General features: G+C 40.4%; 1 protein-coding gene across 3 annotated transcripts in view; it reads right to left on the reverse strand.

The window, feature by feature from the left end:
• POLA1 (DNA polymerase alpha 1, catalytic subunit) overlaps nt 1-17,545 on the reverse strand; it is a 179,655-nt gene that overhangs the window by 157,010 nt on the left and 5,100 nt on the right. For 2 of the 3 annotated variants that reach the window (XM_053387007.1, XM_053387010.1), the window contains exons 2-16: nt 16,892-17,013; nt 16,496-16,592; nt 14,917-14,997; nt 12,669-12,784; nt 12,388-12,450; nt 11,385-11,483; nt 10,515-10,713; nt 10,107-10,269; nt 9,659-9,837; nt 6,753-6,865; nt 5,632-5,751; nt 3,725-3,799; nt 2,331-2,469; nt 1,041-1,195; nt 440-524 (exon numbers count right to left, since the gene is read on the reverse strand). In XM_053387007.1, the coding sequence (XP_053242982.1) occupies nt 440-524; nt 1,041-1,195; nt 2,331-2,469; nt 3,725-3,799; nt 5,632-5,751; nt 6,753-6,865; nt 9,659-9,837; nt 10,107-10,269; nt 10,515-10,713; nt 11,385-11,483; nt 12,388-12,450; nt 12,669-12,784; nt 14,917-14,997; nt 16,496-16,592; nt 16,892-17,013 (1,806 nt within the window). The remainder of the gene's footprint in view (nt 1-439; nt 525-1,040; nt 1,196-2,330; nt 2,470-3,724; nt 3,800-5,631; nt 5,752-6,752; nt 6,866-9,658; nt 9,838-10,106; nt 10,270-10,514; nt 10,714-11,384; nt 11,484-12,387; nt 12,451-12,668; nt 12,785-14,916; nt 14,998-16,495; nt 16,593-16,891; nt 17,014-17,545) is intronic. The other variant, XM_053387009.1, reaches the window with a different exon arrangement.

Below are 17,545 nucleotides of genomic sequence, written 5' to 3' on the forward strand. Positions count from 1 at the left end.
CTCGTCCGTTTTGGCACCCAAACGCCGCAAACCCAGAAGTGAGTGTTCCGGTTTGCAAACTTTTTGGGAAGCCGAATGTCCGACATGGCTTCCAATTGAGTGCAGGAAGCTCCTGCAGCCAATCGAAAGCCACACCTTGGTTGTCAAACGTTTTTGGAAGTCGAACGGACTTCTGGAACGGATTCCATTCACCAACCAAGGTACAACTGTAAAACTCTTCACTGCAGAATGACATAGGAATGTAGGAGACTGCCTCATCGACAATTGGTCCAACTAGCTCAATATTGCCTGAACTGACTTGACAGTGGCTTTCCAAGGTTGAAGCAATGTTCTGCCAAACGACATGTTTCTGCCAAGTCACATTCAAGCTTTCATTGTGCTGTCAATGTGGTAAGTGGGAGAAAATAATTAAACACAAAGAGGTTCTACTTATACTTACCGCTGAAGTGAGTTTGAAAGGGAGGTACGGGTGGTGCTTTGTCCACACAAAATTTGTGATGCACTAAAGATGTAATAGCCATAATCTGCACAGACAAAAGTTTAAAAAGAGAATGAAAATGACACTAATGAAGTTAGTTAACCTTTTTAAACAAGGTGTCATACATATGTTAAATTAAGCACATATTTAGTAAGCGGTTTAGCAAATCAAACCGTTTGTCTCTATTTAATACTTGACTAGTTTTAATAGGGCTATAATCCCTTTCTTGTCTGATAAACACATGAACAACTCATGAAAAGAGGCAACAAACTCCTACATCAGCAGTTTGTCAATAGCCTGGATCACATGTCACATTATTATTGTAAAACTACGTGGGGGGGGGGAGAGAGACAGTATAAGAACAAATTTTGGGCATTTACAGTTCTGGCAAGATCTTATGCTGCAAGCAGGTTGGGGCAATTCACTCCATATTCTGAAGTCCACTAGCAGAAGTATGCTTCCAGATCCATAGGATTTGAAATCAATAGCACATATAGCTAGAGAAGCCTTACTTAGTTTAATTGTGGAGTTTCCCCCGAACATAATAAAGTTCATGACTCACCTCATTCTGATGACTCTTTGTGTTCTGAACTGTCTTCATACTGAGAGACATGATCACAAGAGGCGGTGGAGGGAGATCTTTCACCACATTCACCAAGTCAGGCTTCTGGGCCACTAATTCTACCTTACACCAACTGACTGGCTGGTTCAAGAGCTCTGAGGTAACACAGTACATGTACATAAGTATACCCAATATTTAAACAATAATTACACTTATAACTTTTTCTCAACAAATCGAGTATTTCAACACTAAAGATTAAGCATACAGTAGTACCTCGGGTTACATACGCTTCAGGTTACATACGCTTCAGGTTACAGACCCCGCTAACCCAGAAATAGTACCTCGGGTTAAGAACTTTGCTTCAGGATTAGAACAGAAACCGTGCAGCAGCAGCAGGAGGCCCCATTAGCTAAAGTGGTGCTTCAGGTTAAGAAGAGTTTCAGGTTAAGCACGGACCTCCAGAACGAATTAAGTACTTAACCCGAGTTACCACTGTACAGTTATAACAAATATTTTTCATTCTACATTTTCCCTAGGTTTTGGTCTTACTACCTGAAATGAAACACACTAACCAAAGCATGTTAAACCCAGAAGCAACCCTAATCCTAACCCTATTCTCCTTCCTACACGCATGCTTAGACTCTAAGCCAGGTAACATTTTGACTGATGGCACAATCTCCTTAAAAGCCTCATTGAGTTCAATAGGATGTACTTCCAGGTAGAGGAATGCAGCCTTACCATCACTGAAAGAAAACGGTTTATTTTAACCCTCCTGCCAGATGGCCAGGGGTGGGGTGGAGACGTGAGAGTCCAACATTGCACACAGGCTTGTTCATGATAGTCCATGTAGCGCTAATTCATGATTAAGCATTATGTGCAAATCGGTCCATAGCAGCTCAGTCACAACTTACGGTATTTTACTTGGACTAGGACCTGAGCTATTTTAAGTTGGCCATACCTTTATATTAAGCTATCACATACACAACAGCTAAATTACGACAGAACAACAGGTGCCATTTGGGGAACACAAGTAGATTTAACCTAGTATAGATTTAACCGAGTCTAAAGTAGTAAGATTAAAAATAAAATTAGTTTTACAAGACGATGACTGCTTGAAGGAGCATTCTTCACTTTGAAAATTTACAAATTCTAAAAAAACCACATTTTCGTAACATTTCCCTTTTCAAGTTGGCAACCATTAAACAAGCTAAGCACTGCTCTGAACATCTCCACTCCATTTGCACATGCATACAAGGGATCCATAACATATTCCACATGAAATATTCATACGTGGGTCTTTTATTTCCAGCCAGCCTGGTCCTTTAATCTTCCTGCCCATCAAGAATAGTTCAAGACTAGAAGTGTTAGTTCCAAACACATGAGAAAATGTCTCTCCTTTCAGGTCTTGAGGAAGCCGACCGTATTCAGCCTGAGAATGGAAGTATTTCAACGAACCGTTACGATGTGTTGCAAGTCTTCCTAAATATCCTAACTTGTAAAAACAGATATGTAAAAGGTGTGAAGTGGGTAATGGTGAGGCTTCAAAGGAACAACTGGGAGCTTAAAATGGGCTTCTGTTTTTCGTTAGCTGGAGGAAGCCGCACTCTTTCCCACCCATCGGCTGATGAGCAGCAGTTGTTCACCTTGCTCATGGAAGCAGAAATGATTCCCAATCAGTGGAAGGGCCTTCTCCCTCCCAGTGCTGCTCTTTGAGGTCACTTCATGCTGCCCCTTTCAACCTCCGATTTCAGAAGCTGAAGGAGGCAGCACAGGCGGCTTCTCAATAATAAGCGCTAAGCAGGATTGCCCTCCCCACGCATCACCTGATGGAAAGGGAGAAAAATCCTGCTTAGTCTGGCTGTACAAGAGAGCTCCTTGCAGGGAACTCTTTCATACACCTGAACCTGCTCAGCTTGAGGCTCTACCAACCTTCTGAGGAAAACATGGCAGGCACATCAGAGGTTGCAGGAAGTAAAAGCTCCATTGCATGTGGGAATGCCCACTTGTGCTACATTGAACCTCAGTCACAGAAATCGCTTAACCATCCTAGTTTTGGGACATTGTTTGTTGTTGTTTAGTCGTTTAGTCGTGTCCGACTCTTCGTGACCCCATGGACCAGAGCACGCCAGGCACTCCTGTCTTCCACTGCCTCCCACAGTTTGATCAAACTCATATTGGTAGCTTCGAGAACACTGTCCAACCATCTTGTCCTCTGTCGTCTCCTTCTCCTTGTGCCCTCAATTTTTCCCAACATCAAGGTCTTTCAGGACATAGTAGACATTAAATCAGGCTGCCTCCAGCACACAGGAGGAAGTACATTCTAGTGTTCACCAAGGGGAAATGAAATGCTTTCAAATCAGTCCAGACATGCATTGCTTGAAGTACTGAGTTTTCAGAGCAACAAGTAAGGCAAGCAATAAGCTTTGACCACCATGCCCACTGCTTCCTCAAAGCAGTTAACTAGAAAATCTAGCTCCTCTTTACTTACTATAGGAGTTTGGGAAATATTCATTGGCTAAAGGTAACGCAAGTTGAGCAATAGTCACACCATTTTAAAAAGTCTATTAAGCTTCAGAGTTTAGGATTCATAATCTTTCTTTTAAAAAATCATGTGCACTGAAAAGATATGCAAACCTCAGTGTGAGTATCACTTTCAGAGAGACAACATAGAACTATTTACTCACCGAGTATCTAACTTCTAAGTAGTCAGATTTTGCGGGAACATCTGGTATCTCAAAAGCGTAATTCTTTTCTACTTTCTATGCAAAATACAAATTGAGATATTCATCAGGCACTGATGTACTGTAAAAGTGTTTTCCCATTAAAACCAAATTTACTTTTAACATCAAAATCTCAACTGCGAGAACCACCATGTGAAAAACCTTCCCTGCTCCTAAAATATAACCTGCCAATTGTCAAGTTGTAGAAATCTTACAAATAGTTATTTAACTTAAATAAAACTCTGGATATTGTAGACGGTTAGAGTTTAAGTAATTTATCTATTCTCCTTCTAAAATAAACTCCCTAATATTTACAAAGGGATTCAGACATCTTATTACATTTGAATTGGCCCATTATCTCAGATAATAGATTGTTTCTTGCCCACATGGTATAATAAAAGAAGGCCTTCGGGGAATTGCCATATGTTCTATGTAAGCAACAGAACACAAATTGGTGGCTTATAAGGTATGCTCACAATGAAAAACTAAATATTATGGTGATCACTCACCACGGATTTCATAGAACTTCAACACATACAAAGCATTGCAACTTCTTTGTGCCATAAAGCAAAGTAAGAGCCACTGGGCAATACAGGCAGCAACCATTTTGTGCAAAGGTTCCATTCCTGGCCCTCGCAAGCACCAGGGAAGCATGCCTAAGGATATTCTGCCCTCTTCCGGGTCCAAAAGGACCCACGCATCAATTGGACGTGGGCAAAATAGTCGCCACCTGTGTACTCCTGATAACGCAGTGGTAAGGAAAATAATTGTTTGCTTTTAAAAATATTTCAGTTTCTATTTTGAGAACACAAAAAATAGAGACAAATAATGCTTAAGCAAGAGAACACATTATGCAACACCAATGTGTTTTTGTGGGGCTAATTCATAATACAAAAACTGGACAAAATACATTAGCTAACACCTGCCTTTCCTATGCAGCTCAGAATCAGCAAGATTGAGCAGGCTTTTTCCTACTCCCTCAAGTAGGGCTTCTGTTAAGACGACTTCCAAGTATTACATGCAACAAGCATCCCATTATAAAACAAACAATGGTTACTTGCAAAACAAACCCGTTTCAAACAACTGGTTAAGAAGTTGTCTTGTTTAAAGCAAGCTTAGTTTGTTTCAATCCAGAATTCCTGGCTCACAATCAGTAAGCTAAGATTCTTTGAAATGAAAGTAACCTTGGCTTCCTCCCAGTTGTGTGGGAAGAGATAGAAGAGCAGAGGAAGCCCGACAATTTGTTCAGGCTCAAAAAACCCATCTGTGTAGTGCTAAGAACCACAGGTGGGGAACCTGTGGCTCTCCAGATGCTGTGGGACTCCCACTCCATCAGTCAGCATGGCTGGGAATTGTAGTCCAGAAACATCCGGAGGGTTGTAGGTTCCCTAGTCCTGTGCTAAAACCATGAGTTTAGTGTTGTGGAAACCCACCCATTAACCTCAACCCCTGAAAGTATAATGGCTTCATTTTTAAAACAACTTATTAAAGCAGATAATTTGTAAATTTGTAAGTAGGTGGTTGCTTCTAAAGAAAGGAACATGGTTTAAATATGAGACAGTATCATCTGCAACAGCAGGGATTCCTCAATCTGATGTTAGATGTTTAGATAAGATACACTACCAGTTTAATTAGTGCTATTTTTCTGGAAAGAAAGGTGCTGGAACGCACCATGAATGCCTCCCTTGTTCTCTTAGAATAGAAATAGCACCCACCTGAGAGGTGCTAGAACTGAGTTCTGGCTGAAAAAATGACTTGTGTAGACATCACACACCTTTTTATACTTCCAGGTTACTTCTCTCCTACCTGAAAAATGAGCGCCCTTCACAGTTAGAAAAATGAAACATGAAGGAGAAAAAGTTAAGACCAACCTTGGACTTGAACTTCATGATCTTGTGTTTTTCTGCAATCCTGTCATTAAATTCTTGATAAACATCCATCATAGTCACAGGATTCTCTGTCTCTTCACCAGGAGATAATTTAATTCGCTTCTGCAAAGATTAAAAACTGGTATTTGCTACGTGTTGTTCTTGGTTAACATTTATACAGCCATTACAGGCTATCCAAAGAAATGGGGGCAAAGGAAGGAGAGAGGGGTAACAAGGGATAAATGCAAGCAAAACAGTTTCACACACACTGGCTTCATTTTAGTTGGGATTACAGAGTAAGGAATTAAAGCTAAGTCAATGGCTTCACAGCAGAGATGGATTTTGAAGTCAACGAGGTGGCACAACTTAGGTTTTCTAGAAACTTATAGACTGTAAAGACTGGGCACCAAAGCATGTAATCAGAGTGATAAAACCAGCAACTTGAGACATAAATCTCTTTACTACCAACCCCTTCCCATTTCATATTATTAGTTTCATTGGTTTGTTGTATAATATTGCCTGAAGTCATTTAATAAATACTTTCTTCCTTATCTCTGATTACAACCCTTGTTACATAAAGGTATTCATACCTTCTACTATATATTTCAGAAAATGATTTCTCTATTTGTTCGTCCTCTATGCATTTGGACACATCTTGGGATATAGTTGCCAAACTCAGCACAAGGCTTTCCGAAATGGGGGCGGGGGTGGTTTATGTTGGTGTTGGGCCATTGACCACCATTCAAGATGGTCAACCAATATGTCACTTTGGCATGACTTCCCCCTTTTCAGGGCTCAAGTTCAACCATCTCTCAAGAGATCATCAACAAACTTGGCTTGAGAGCTCCCAAAGGGGAAGCAGTGGTCTTTGTTGATGTTTGGATGTTGGATGCCCCTTTGATTCAAGATGGTAGACCAAAACACAACTGTGGCATGACGTAACCCTAAACCATCACACTATCCATTAAAAAAATCACAGTATTTGTTGGTTTCTAAAAATTCCAAGGCAGCACCAGGCACCTGCCACTAGTATTCCATAAATTTGTAATAATGCATTTTGCCTGAATAACTTTCCATAAACAGACAATTTATGACAGAGAAGTCTCCAGCATAAAAGGACGTACCGACTCACGTGGGAGTAGGTAAATAGTTCTCTCAATATTTTTTACTGTCACACAACAGCTCACATAGGACTGTGCCGATTCAATCCACACTTTACCAAAGAGAAATACCACTCCTAAAATGAAAAGGTAAAGACAGACAATGCACGTTAATCAAAACAGCTTAGCACAGCTGCTAATGGAAAAGCTGCAATACTAAGAATTACTGAATAAACACACTAATTCACCCATGGGAGCAGAATGATTTCCAATTTGTAGTCCCTAATTGACAGCTCCATCTGCTGAAAGTCAGTACTCCACAGTCAAGTGATTGCTTTAAGAGTCTTGTACTATGCAGGCACACATCACGATGGTATGCAAGGTATTAAATGCCACCTTGTTTCAAAAAGAGACTTGAAACTACGCCTCCCCATACCTTCTGTTACTTACCCCTCCTTATTCCTAGTACTCCTCATTTTTAATGCTGGTTTTAGTGCTTGGATATTATATTTTTATTTCGTTTCATTATTGTATTTTGCTTATTTTATTTTGCAAGCCACTTTGCTTATTTCTGCTGGAGGGGGGAAGCAGCAGGTTATACATTTTCCTAGACTGTATTATGACCATGCCATATGCAGAGCAGACCCACTGAAATCAGTGAACTATAAAACACTTCAATATACAGGCAAAGGAGTTATAGGTATTGAATATGTCTGTCATTAAATGTCTGGGATAATTTGGTATCTTAATATTGTGAGTACATTCACATCACATGTCGTTTTACACGAAATCAACATGGATTCTGGTCTCCCCATTTCAATCTTCATTCAATACAAGTCAGTACAAGTGCAGCAAACTACCCAAAATGTTTGAAAATCCATTCTGAGGATGGCTATCGCATTCAAAGGACTAGGGTCATGTGAATTATATCATAGGATGATTGAAAGAAGCAAGCTTGTGATGGCAAAAATGAGTGGGCCAATACATTCAAAGACCAATGGTCCAAAGTGTCTCAACGGTTATTATACATAAAAACAAGCATTCACAACTTGCAGCTACAAATACTGAAATGCAGTTATCCTTGTGGACAGCTCAGAAGAGTTTCTGCTGCATCACCACACCCTCATCCTATAGAATACTAAACATTCCTACCACACAACAAAAATGAGTAAAGACAAGGGCAGTTACAAACACTATATCTCCACTAGCTGATGTTAATGTGATTTATATCAGATATATGAAATCAAGAAATTAAGCCATTTGCAGTCTTACCCTCTAACCATTATGGGGTGGGTGTGCAGGGACTGTGTGAAATTCTTATTCGTCCTGGTATAATATGAATCCTTCACATAATACAGTTAATACCTCATTTGCTATAATGATTATGATTCTTTTAAACAAAAAGTAATGCCAAAATTTATTTTCCTCTACGTTACTAATTGAAACCAGGTGCAGTCTTTATTATTCATCCTTGAAAAGTTATGACGACAGGATCTCTTTTCATAATCAAGGAACAAGTCTTTTCATAATTATACACCATTCAGAAGCCACCGTGCAGAATCCAAGATAAAAGTAAAAACACTAAACAAGAGTTTTTAGGGATAGGATTGCCCCCTTCCCATTAGTCCCCAGTTTCACCCAAACTTCAGTGATCATTAGCTACTTTCACAAAAATATTGGGTATATTCAGCGTTTAATCCCCTGCCCCAGATCTAAATGAATGTTCGTCTGGGAGGGGGAGCTGAACAAGCTGTAGCCATTAACCTTCATTTTACTCCTTCCTGAATCTGATGTGCATACAAATTAAGGTACATTATGGTAAAGCCCTAGAAATTAAAGGGGAAAAATACTTCTGATAAAAGGGAGCCTTTACCAGGGACTTCTGTGTGTGTCTGGAGCAGGGGAAGGAGCTGTTTGATGGCTGTGGTGGAGCCACTTGGCAGTGGGATCACTGCTGTTTACTGGTATGAGCAAAGAGGTAGCAAGCCAGCATCACTCACGTGGCCGCACAGTCCCCATCCCTCCACCGTCTCACCCCTTCCAGTAATCTGCAGTGACTCTGCTGCCATGAGGCTGTTGCTGCAGCTCTGCCCCACTGGGCAAGCTGCTTTCGGGCTACACTTATTATTGGGCTCTATCCAGATTATCATGGGGTAAAATTCCACCCAGGGGACTGTCCCCCTGGCAATTTTCCCCAATTACCTCCTTCACCCCACAGTCTGTTGTGCCACCCTCTGCCACCCCTTCCCTCCAGCAGGAGCTTCCCCTGGATATAGAGCTCCTCTGAGAAAGGGAGAGAGAAGTACTGATCCAGCCCATTAAAAACAAGTAATGGCATTTAGCTTTTATGCCTTCGGAAGATAGTCATAACCATGTGTGGGAAAGCTGCACGGGGAAAATGGCTGAAGGGTTAAAGCACCTCCCCTCCACTGCAAATCAACGTCTTCCAACACATTGCAGCACTGAGGCCTCAGCCAGCCTTTTGAAACCTGAAGATACTAATATATAGTTCTAAGTTTATGCCTAGTCAGTATCAAAGCAGATGTTTTTCTTGACGTTCAGACATAACAGACATTCAGCTTCAAGGAAACTAGTGGACAGTAAGCCCCTTTTGAAAAATGGTCCTTTTTAACTTTGGTCAAAAGAAGGCAGCGAGAGTAAAGAGGAATTTTCTTATGTACAGTGGTATCTCGGTTTTCGAACTAAATGCTTTCTGGAAGTCCGTTCTTAAACCAAAGCTGTTCTTAAACCAAGGTGCGCTTTCCCTAATGAGGCCTCCAGCCACCAGTGCCCTTCCACTGTTCGGTTTCCGTTTGTAGATCGAGGTAAAGTTCGCTAACCGGAACACTACTTCCAGTTTTGCAGAGTTCGTATACCGAATAGTTCATAAACAGGGCTGCTCTTAAACCGAGGTACCACTGTATACATACCTGGCTGATTATACTGATCTTCATAAGCATCTAGCCAATAGAACCTGAAGATCTGCTCCCCATCTTCCCCATTTATTAAGGGCAACTGACTGGAATCCACTTGAATTTCGGAAGCTAGCTGCCCATCTTCTTCTTCATCAATTCTGTCCCAACAAGAAACATCAGGGATGGGAGAGTTTCTGAAATACAATACATGAGGAAGAAAAAAAAGGCATAGCTTTACATGTGAAATGAGTATTTTAAAGGGTCATCTTTTCTTCAGAAGAGCACTGAAGAAAATCTTTTCATCATCTTAAGTTTATTATTGCAAGTCAACTAACATCTTCTGAGAACATTTCTCCATCTCTATGAAGCCTTGAGAAGCTTTTCATACTGTTAGTGAACTTAGAAGAAAGTTAAAAGTGGAAACCAGAAGAAAAAGTCCCTAAGGATTTTTTTGAGTGCTTACAAGAAATATGAGCCTGTTTTCACAGAGTCCACTTGCTGTATTTGTCTATCTTCTGTTTTCACCTCTTCCTTCAGGATCGTGACCGATTCTTCTACAACTGCACCTTCCTCCATAGATTCATCAAAGTCCCCGTCATCAAAATCCATTATAGCCTGTTCATCTTCTGTAAGCATTACGCAGAGACTTTAAGACTCAATGTACTATATTTCAATGATTTTATTTATTTAGATTATTTTGGCAGTTATTTTTTTCACACAGCGATTTTAATATGGTTTCTATAAGAACATTAATACGTACAAATACAATATAAAATAAAGTCAAACATCATCGAATAAACTATCAACCACAGAGGTGAATGTAATTGAAAAGACAAGGTGATGAGCTTTATTACCAAAATATAACAATTACCTATAGTAGCTTCCTCTTGTTTAGCTTTTTTCTGTTCTCCATTTTCAACCATTTGCATTCCATTTTCAGGTTCACTTCTCTCTTCTTTGACTACATCTGATCTAGCTGTGTAGACTGAATTCTTAGAATGAGATGAATTGGGTGAAGAAACTTCTTTTTTGACAGACGTGGCAGGTTTTCTCACCTCAGAAGACGTTCTCTATAAGCACAAGTAATTTTAATTAAAAATCAGATTAGGGTGGCAAACCCCTGGCCTGGGGACTTCAGCTGGACAGGCAAGCCTTCAAGAGTAGCCTGCCAGTCGCTCATTACAATTTCCCTCCAGTGGCAGCACCACCACCACGGAAGGAAAAAATATCCTCCCGGCCCCGCGGGGAGATGATCCAGATGATCAGGATAGGCAGGGAGGACGCAGTTTCCATCAGAGCACTGGGCTGAGTGAAAAGAGAAGTTCTTCTCCCAGACCCCCAGAGGAGGAAGGGAAGCGCAAGTTTCATTCCAGCCAATGCACCTGTATTTCAAATAGGAACCCCCACACCTATTTCCAAAAGGGCTAGATGTAGACAAGGCCTTTTAAACACTGTGCTCTACTACTATATCCTCTCCAAAGAGTGCAAGTTGAAACATTAAGTTTATTTAAGTAGATTTGGGGTACAAAGCCACCATACAACTGATAGCCAGATGCATTTTTTCCCATTCTAGCTGATATTAACTATACTAATTTTGCTAGCTTTGATTTTATGTTCGTTCGCACAGCAACAAATCAAATTAAGATTTTAAAATATCAAGAAGCATATGGAAGTTCTAAAGCAACAGACACATAAACTTCTCAGAAACCTTAAGATTAACATTTCCATTTTGGAATATTACCTTGGACACTTGAGATTGCACAGAAAAGGGATTCAACGGTGTTCCAAAAAGCCTCTTTTTTTTTAGAACTACAACCGGTGGTGGTGCTAAAGGAACTGGCTACAAAGGAGAAAAACATTAAGCATCAGTCACTGCTGTAGCAGAACTTACAAAAGAAAGATAAGGGTTTGCTATGTTCCGCATAAAAATGCATACACCCCTTATATCCCTTCCCCACACGGAACAGTCACCAGTTCCTTGAAGAAAGGGCAACCCTGGTACAGGATTTTAATTATTATTGTATTTTTCCATGTATAAGACGACGCTTTTTGCTAAAAAATTAGGCAAAAATGGGGTGTCGTCTTATACACGGATACTGAATGCAGAAGGGGGATGTGTGATTAATGGCAGCAGCAAGCAGGAGATTGGCAGCAGTGATTGGGCAGGTGATTGGTGGTTGCGGCAAGGCCTGCTGGCGATTGGCTGTGGCAATTAAGCAGGCGACTGGCAGCTGTGGCAAGGCGTGCAGGCGAATGGCAGCTGCGGCAAGTGGGCGGGTGGGCTGTTGGTGGCAGCGAGCGGTGAGTGATAGGCAGAAGTGACCTCCCCCCCCCCCAAAGCTAAACAACTTAATTTCTTAATTTTGGGTTTCAAAAAATAGGGGTTGTCTTATACATGGGGGTGTCTTATACATGGAAAAATACGGTACGTTTGTATCCTTGCCCTCTCACAGTTGCAACAGGCAATCACATATTTCTCTCCATATCACTGGAGCACCAACAGTGAAGGAGGGGAAAATGTGGAGCTTTTTGTGGTTGCAACAAACGCCCCCAGTACCAGATCTCATTTTCTGTCTGTGAAGAGAGAAGTCTACAATATCCTTTGGCCCCTACTATGCCTTTACATGGACTATATGATTGCACTCCCTAATCCAGTTTATATTTCGTTCTCTTCCAAGCAAATTAAAAACATAAACTCTACACCTTGCTCCTCTACCACCCCCAGAACACACATGAATTCCTACCTCGGCATTTAGATCTTGCAAAATGTCTCCTAGCAAATCATCCTTAGACAGGTCAACAGCTTTCTGTGAAAGGAGATACATGTGCTAAGCAAACTTTTGAAAAAAGCTCACTGGAAAAAACAGGATCAACATTTACAATGAAAGCTAAACAATCATGTGCTGCCCTTCTACGGCAGTTTTTTTCTAAACTATAAACAGAGCAACAGACCTGAGGGCTTATATACTGTATTTTTATTTGTCTAAATTCAGCAGACATATTTTTTGCTTAAAATATAACTTACATCAGCACTTTTCTTCCCAGTGCTGGCCATAAACATAGATTTTATAGTGTTTGGTTTCGATACCAGAGGCTTCTTCACATTTTTCTTGTCATTTGCAGAAGTTGTGTCTCTTCTTCCTAGCAGAATAATACAGTACCTTTAAATATCACAATCCTATTGATAAGTCAAAATCTATTAGTAATGACAACTGCAGATCAATATTCAAGATTGAATCATCCATTATTAGAAATAAACCATAAGGGACCAAGCAGCTGCATGTAAGTCACTTGCAAGTTACACTGCAAGTTTGCTTGAAAACTGATGTACAGTGCAATCTTGTGCTTGTCTACTCAGAAACGAGACCAACAGAGTTCAAGAGGGCTTACTCCAAGGTAAGTGGGCATAGAATTGCAGCCCTGGAGGTCTTACGTAAGTAAGCAAAGATCAGACCACCTGGAGATAGCTCTATATGGGCAGCTGTTTATATACAGCTTTATATGTACCCTGTATGAAACCACCAGGCATATAAGGAGGGATGTCTCGCAATAGCACACTAAAGATTATGTTGTAAACTGTTACACAAACAATCCATACATTGAGCAGACTTCACGTAGACTGGTTTTAAAACAGCTGCCATAGTTGCCTGTTGAATCCACTGCAAATACCTTACTATAGAATACCTAGTACACCTGCTCCCTTTCCAAATTTACAGGGCTATGCAATTGTTTGGAAAAACAAACAGCAGTAAATCAGAAAGTAAAAGGTAAGCTGTTAGAGGTGCGTGGGTTTTTTTTAAAAAAGAAAGATTCCCCACTTCAACCTGAAAACCTGTGGGGGTTTTTAATGCTGAAAATTTAGCTCCTTTTAATATTCGGCTCAGCCTAAGAAAAATAAAGAATGTGTCAAATTATTGAAATTATACAAAGGAAACCACCTGGCACATGTTGATAATAAAGTCATGATGAAATAGAATTATTCATCAGTTTACTTGAAACTTGATGAGGACAGACTGAAACCACACTTCAGTTATTTAAATGGCTGTTAAACTGTCACAAAATCAGCCCAACTATTCTTTTGAAATTGATCTTACCTACACGTAAGAGGGGGGTGGGAATGTTGCACACATTAACTTCTGTTAGTAACTATACAGTGTAACTATTCTCATTTTGTTATTTGTAGTTTGGAAATGAAAATCACTATTTAAAAAAATGTTAACTTATAATAGCCTTACCTCACACGTGCCCATTTGACCACTTTGATGTATATAAGTAGCCCTACTCAAGATGCCACATAACACCCATTCCACATTTGTAAGAACTTGGTCATTTAATGAGGTAGCACCTGCACTTTAGAACTCTCTGCCTATTGAGATCAAGCAAGCACCTTCACTTTACCCTTTTCAGGGCCTGCTAAAAATATTCTTGTTTACAACAAGCCTACACAGATGCTTAGAAAGTTGAGGTAATTTTAATCCATTTTTGCATTTTAACTACTGCATCTTGTAAAGTAGGGTCATAATTTTTTCTTGATTTTCTTGTCTTATCTTTTTGTAAATCATTTTGAGGTGTGTGTTTTTTACAATAAAGCAATGTATAATTTCTATGAAATAAACAAAAGGTCTGTTAAAGTTTCAGTTGCCACTTCACAGAGCGTTTTCTTGAAATTACTTCCTCCCCCCTTTCAACTTAACTTTCTATTGCTACTCTAAAAACATGGACACTGATTGATTAAATGATTTATTTGTACACCAATGCAGTAGAATTGCTTCCTGAAGCAGAAAAAGGACGCAATTACCTGAACTGGCATTTGACACATTCAAACACTAAAAGCAAAATACTAGGAAGTATTTATTACAGATAAGAGCAATATAATGCATATGCTCTCTACTCTGTCCTTCTTGACATGGTCTCAAAGTAGTGGAAGTGTCCACTACTGTTTCAGAATAACATCCGTTTAAGACAGCCTTTCTCAACCTGTGGGTCCCCAGATGTTGTTGAACTACAACTCCCATCACCCCTAGCTAGTAAGGCCACAGCTCAGGGATGATGGGAGTTGTAGTCCAACAACATCTGGGGTCCCACAGGTTGAGAACCGCTGGTTTAAGACATAATCCAAAGCCTGAACGCTCCTAGCAACACCATGAAAACTCCACTTTGTCCTTCAGCAATATAAAAATGTGTACCCTTTCAATGAGTTGCTATGTCTATTCTTCAGTCTAATTTTAATTAACTCCCTCTCAGGAAAGCTGCTAAAAAAAATGTTCACTCACTTTTCTTGCTGGAATCAAGAGCATCATCTTCCAACTCTTCATCGAAAATCTCCCTGCCATCTTCTACATAGCCAACACCATCTGTGTAGGAAAAGTGTCATACTTTAACCAACAGGCAGCAGACAAACCCAGACTCTATCTGGGTGTGAAGGTCAGCCAAGTTCTTCTTGATTTTCCATCATTTTGTAACTTGTATTTAGAGGGTCCTCTTGCCAACAAAAATATGGTTACAAATTCAACACGACCGCTTCATTTGTGAGGGGTGTTTCTAAAATATGCATCAGCTCAGTCACTCAGGGGGGAAATCCAGCTTAGAGATTCCACATGTATCGTCAACATTCTCATCTCCTGCTCCTTGATACATTAAATTAAGTTCTACTAAAAACCAATGACCTACTTTCTGCTTAGTAAGCTTAAATGTGAACATGCCCTCCGTGAAGTAATTTGTGGATCAAAGCCCGAATGGCCCAACCAGCATATGCTTTGGCTGCAATGGTGCAAACAGCAACCTAAGCATAGCAAGTTGGCCAGGAACAGCTAGAAAGCTTATGACTATCAACCTAACACCAAACCTTGACCATTTACTTTACTGAAAGCTGTTTACAGGGGCTGTTGTGGCCCCTCTATTAATACATCAGTTTTGAGGAAATTCCCACTCCCACCCTGAACACTATGGTCCAATTTCTGTTAACAATGTGCAAAGCCACATAACCAGGCCCTAAGTTATTTTGCATATCTCATCGATAAAGGCACTGTTCAGACCAGTTACTTTCATTTTTTAGCCTTGATATAATAATAATAAAGGGACGCGGGTGGCGCTGTGGGTTAAACCACAGAGCCTAGGACTTGCTGATCAGAAGGTTGGCGGTTCGAATCCCCGCGACAGGGTGAGCTCCCGTTGCTCGGTCCCTGCTCCTGCCAACCTAGCAGTTCGAAAGCATGTCAAAGTGCAAGTAGATAAATAGATACCGCTCCGGTGGGAAGGTAAACGGCGTTTCCGTGCACTGCTCTGGTTCGCCAGAAGCGGCTTAGTCATGCTGGCCACATGACCCGGAAGCTGTACGCTGGCTCCCTTGGCCAATAAAGTGAGATGAGCGCCGCAACCCGAGTCGGTCACGACTGGACCTAATGGTCAGGGGTCCCTTTACCTTTACCTTTTAATAATAATAATAATAATAATAATAATAATAATAATAATAATAATATTTATACCCTGCCCCATATGGCCGGGCCTCCCCAGCCACTATGGGCAGCTTCCAACAGGATATTAAAAACACAATAAACCATCGAACATTAAAAACTTCCCTAAACAGGGCTGCCTTCAGATGTCTTCTAAAAGTCATATGGCTGTTTATTTCCTTGAAATCTGGTGGGAGGGTGTTCCGCAGAGCAGGCGCCACCACTCAGAAGGTCCTCTGCCTAATAAGTTCCTTTGGATGCATACAAGGAATTGGATAATATCTATGGGATTTTTTTTTAAAAAATTGCATATAGCAAAGATTATCCCAACCAAGGGAAGAATAGCTGTTTTAGTGTCAGCACAAAGTCAAGTGTGAAAAATTAAATCCACTTCACAAACCATCATCCACAATCCAGTCATCATCTTGCCGTTCTCTGACAATCTTGGAGTATTGTTCCTCATCAATTTCATCATAAACACTTGTGAACTCTTCAACCTGCAATAAGAAGTTGGGAGCAACCATTGTAACTGTCCCTCTTTTCAAATGGGCCAGAAAATAAAGTAAATGAATAAGTCAGATATGCAAACCTGGTCAGGACTTCGATTTATATAAAGATAACACTGATAAGCACATTTAATCAGTAAATTAAGGTACCTTTCTCTTTCTCTCTCTCTCTCTCTCTCTCTGTCTGTCACACACACACACACACACACACACACACACACACACACAAACACAGTAGCACTTCCCCATTATGCATTTCCATGGAACTAAAGCCAGAACATTTTAGTTACCTCATATTTTATTTTCTCACCACCTTTTGCTTTTTTCAAACGTTCCAATGCTTCTTGTCTCCCTTTTTTAACTTTCTTCTCACGACGTGAACGTGAAGATGTAAGGTTTGCAGAATCAGCTTCTGAAAGGCACAACAGTAGTTATTAACAAAGGTTAGAAAGAGTGCACAATATTTAAATAAGCACAACATTATGATACCAATAATCAAATGCCATGGCCAATGAGAGAGGATTTTAAATGTGAAATTAAGCAAAACCTGCAAATAACTTTTCCTGCAAAATTAAAAATTAAAGAAATTTTACTATATGTTTTCACAGAATGTTTTCCATTTCTTAAAATGAAAACATAAAAATTGACAACACAGCGAATAGCAATTAGTCAAACTGAGAAGCTGGTGATTAGCAATGAACTTTTCTCAGATAGCTAACTAAGGTAAAGGTAAAGGGACCCCTGACTATTAGGTCCAGTCATGACCGACTCTGGGGTTGCGTCGCTCATCTTGCTTTATTGGCCGAGGGAGCCGGTGTACAGCTTCCGGGTCATGTGGCCAGGATGACTAAGCCGCTTCTGGCGAACCAGAGCAGTGCACGGAAACACCATTTATCTTCCCGTTGGAGCGGTACTGTGATGGGATGATGAGCTGCTTGTGCGTA

This window comes from Podarcis raffonei, chromosome 4 (assembly GCF_027172205.1).
Source record: "Podarcis raffonei isolate rPodRaf1 chromosome 4, rPodRaf1.pri, whole genome shotgun sequence".
Classification (NCBI taxonomy): domain Eukaryota; kingdom Metazoa; phylum Chordata; class Lepidosauria; order Squamata; family Lacertidae; genus Podarcis; species Podarcis raffonei.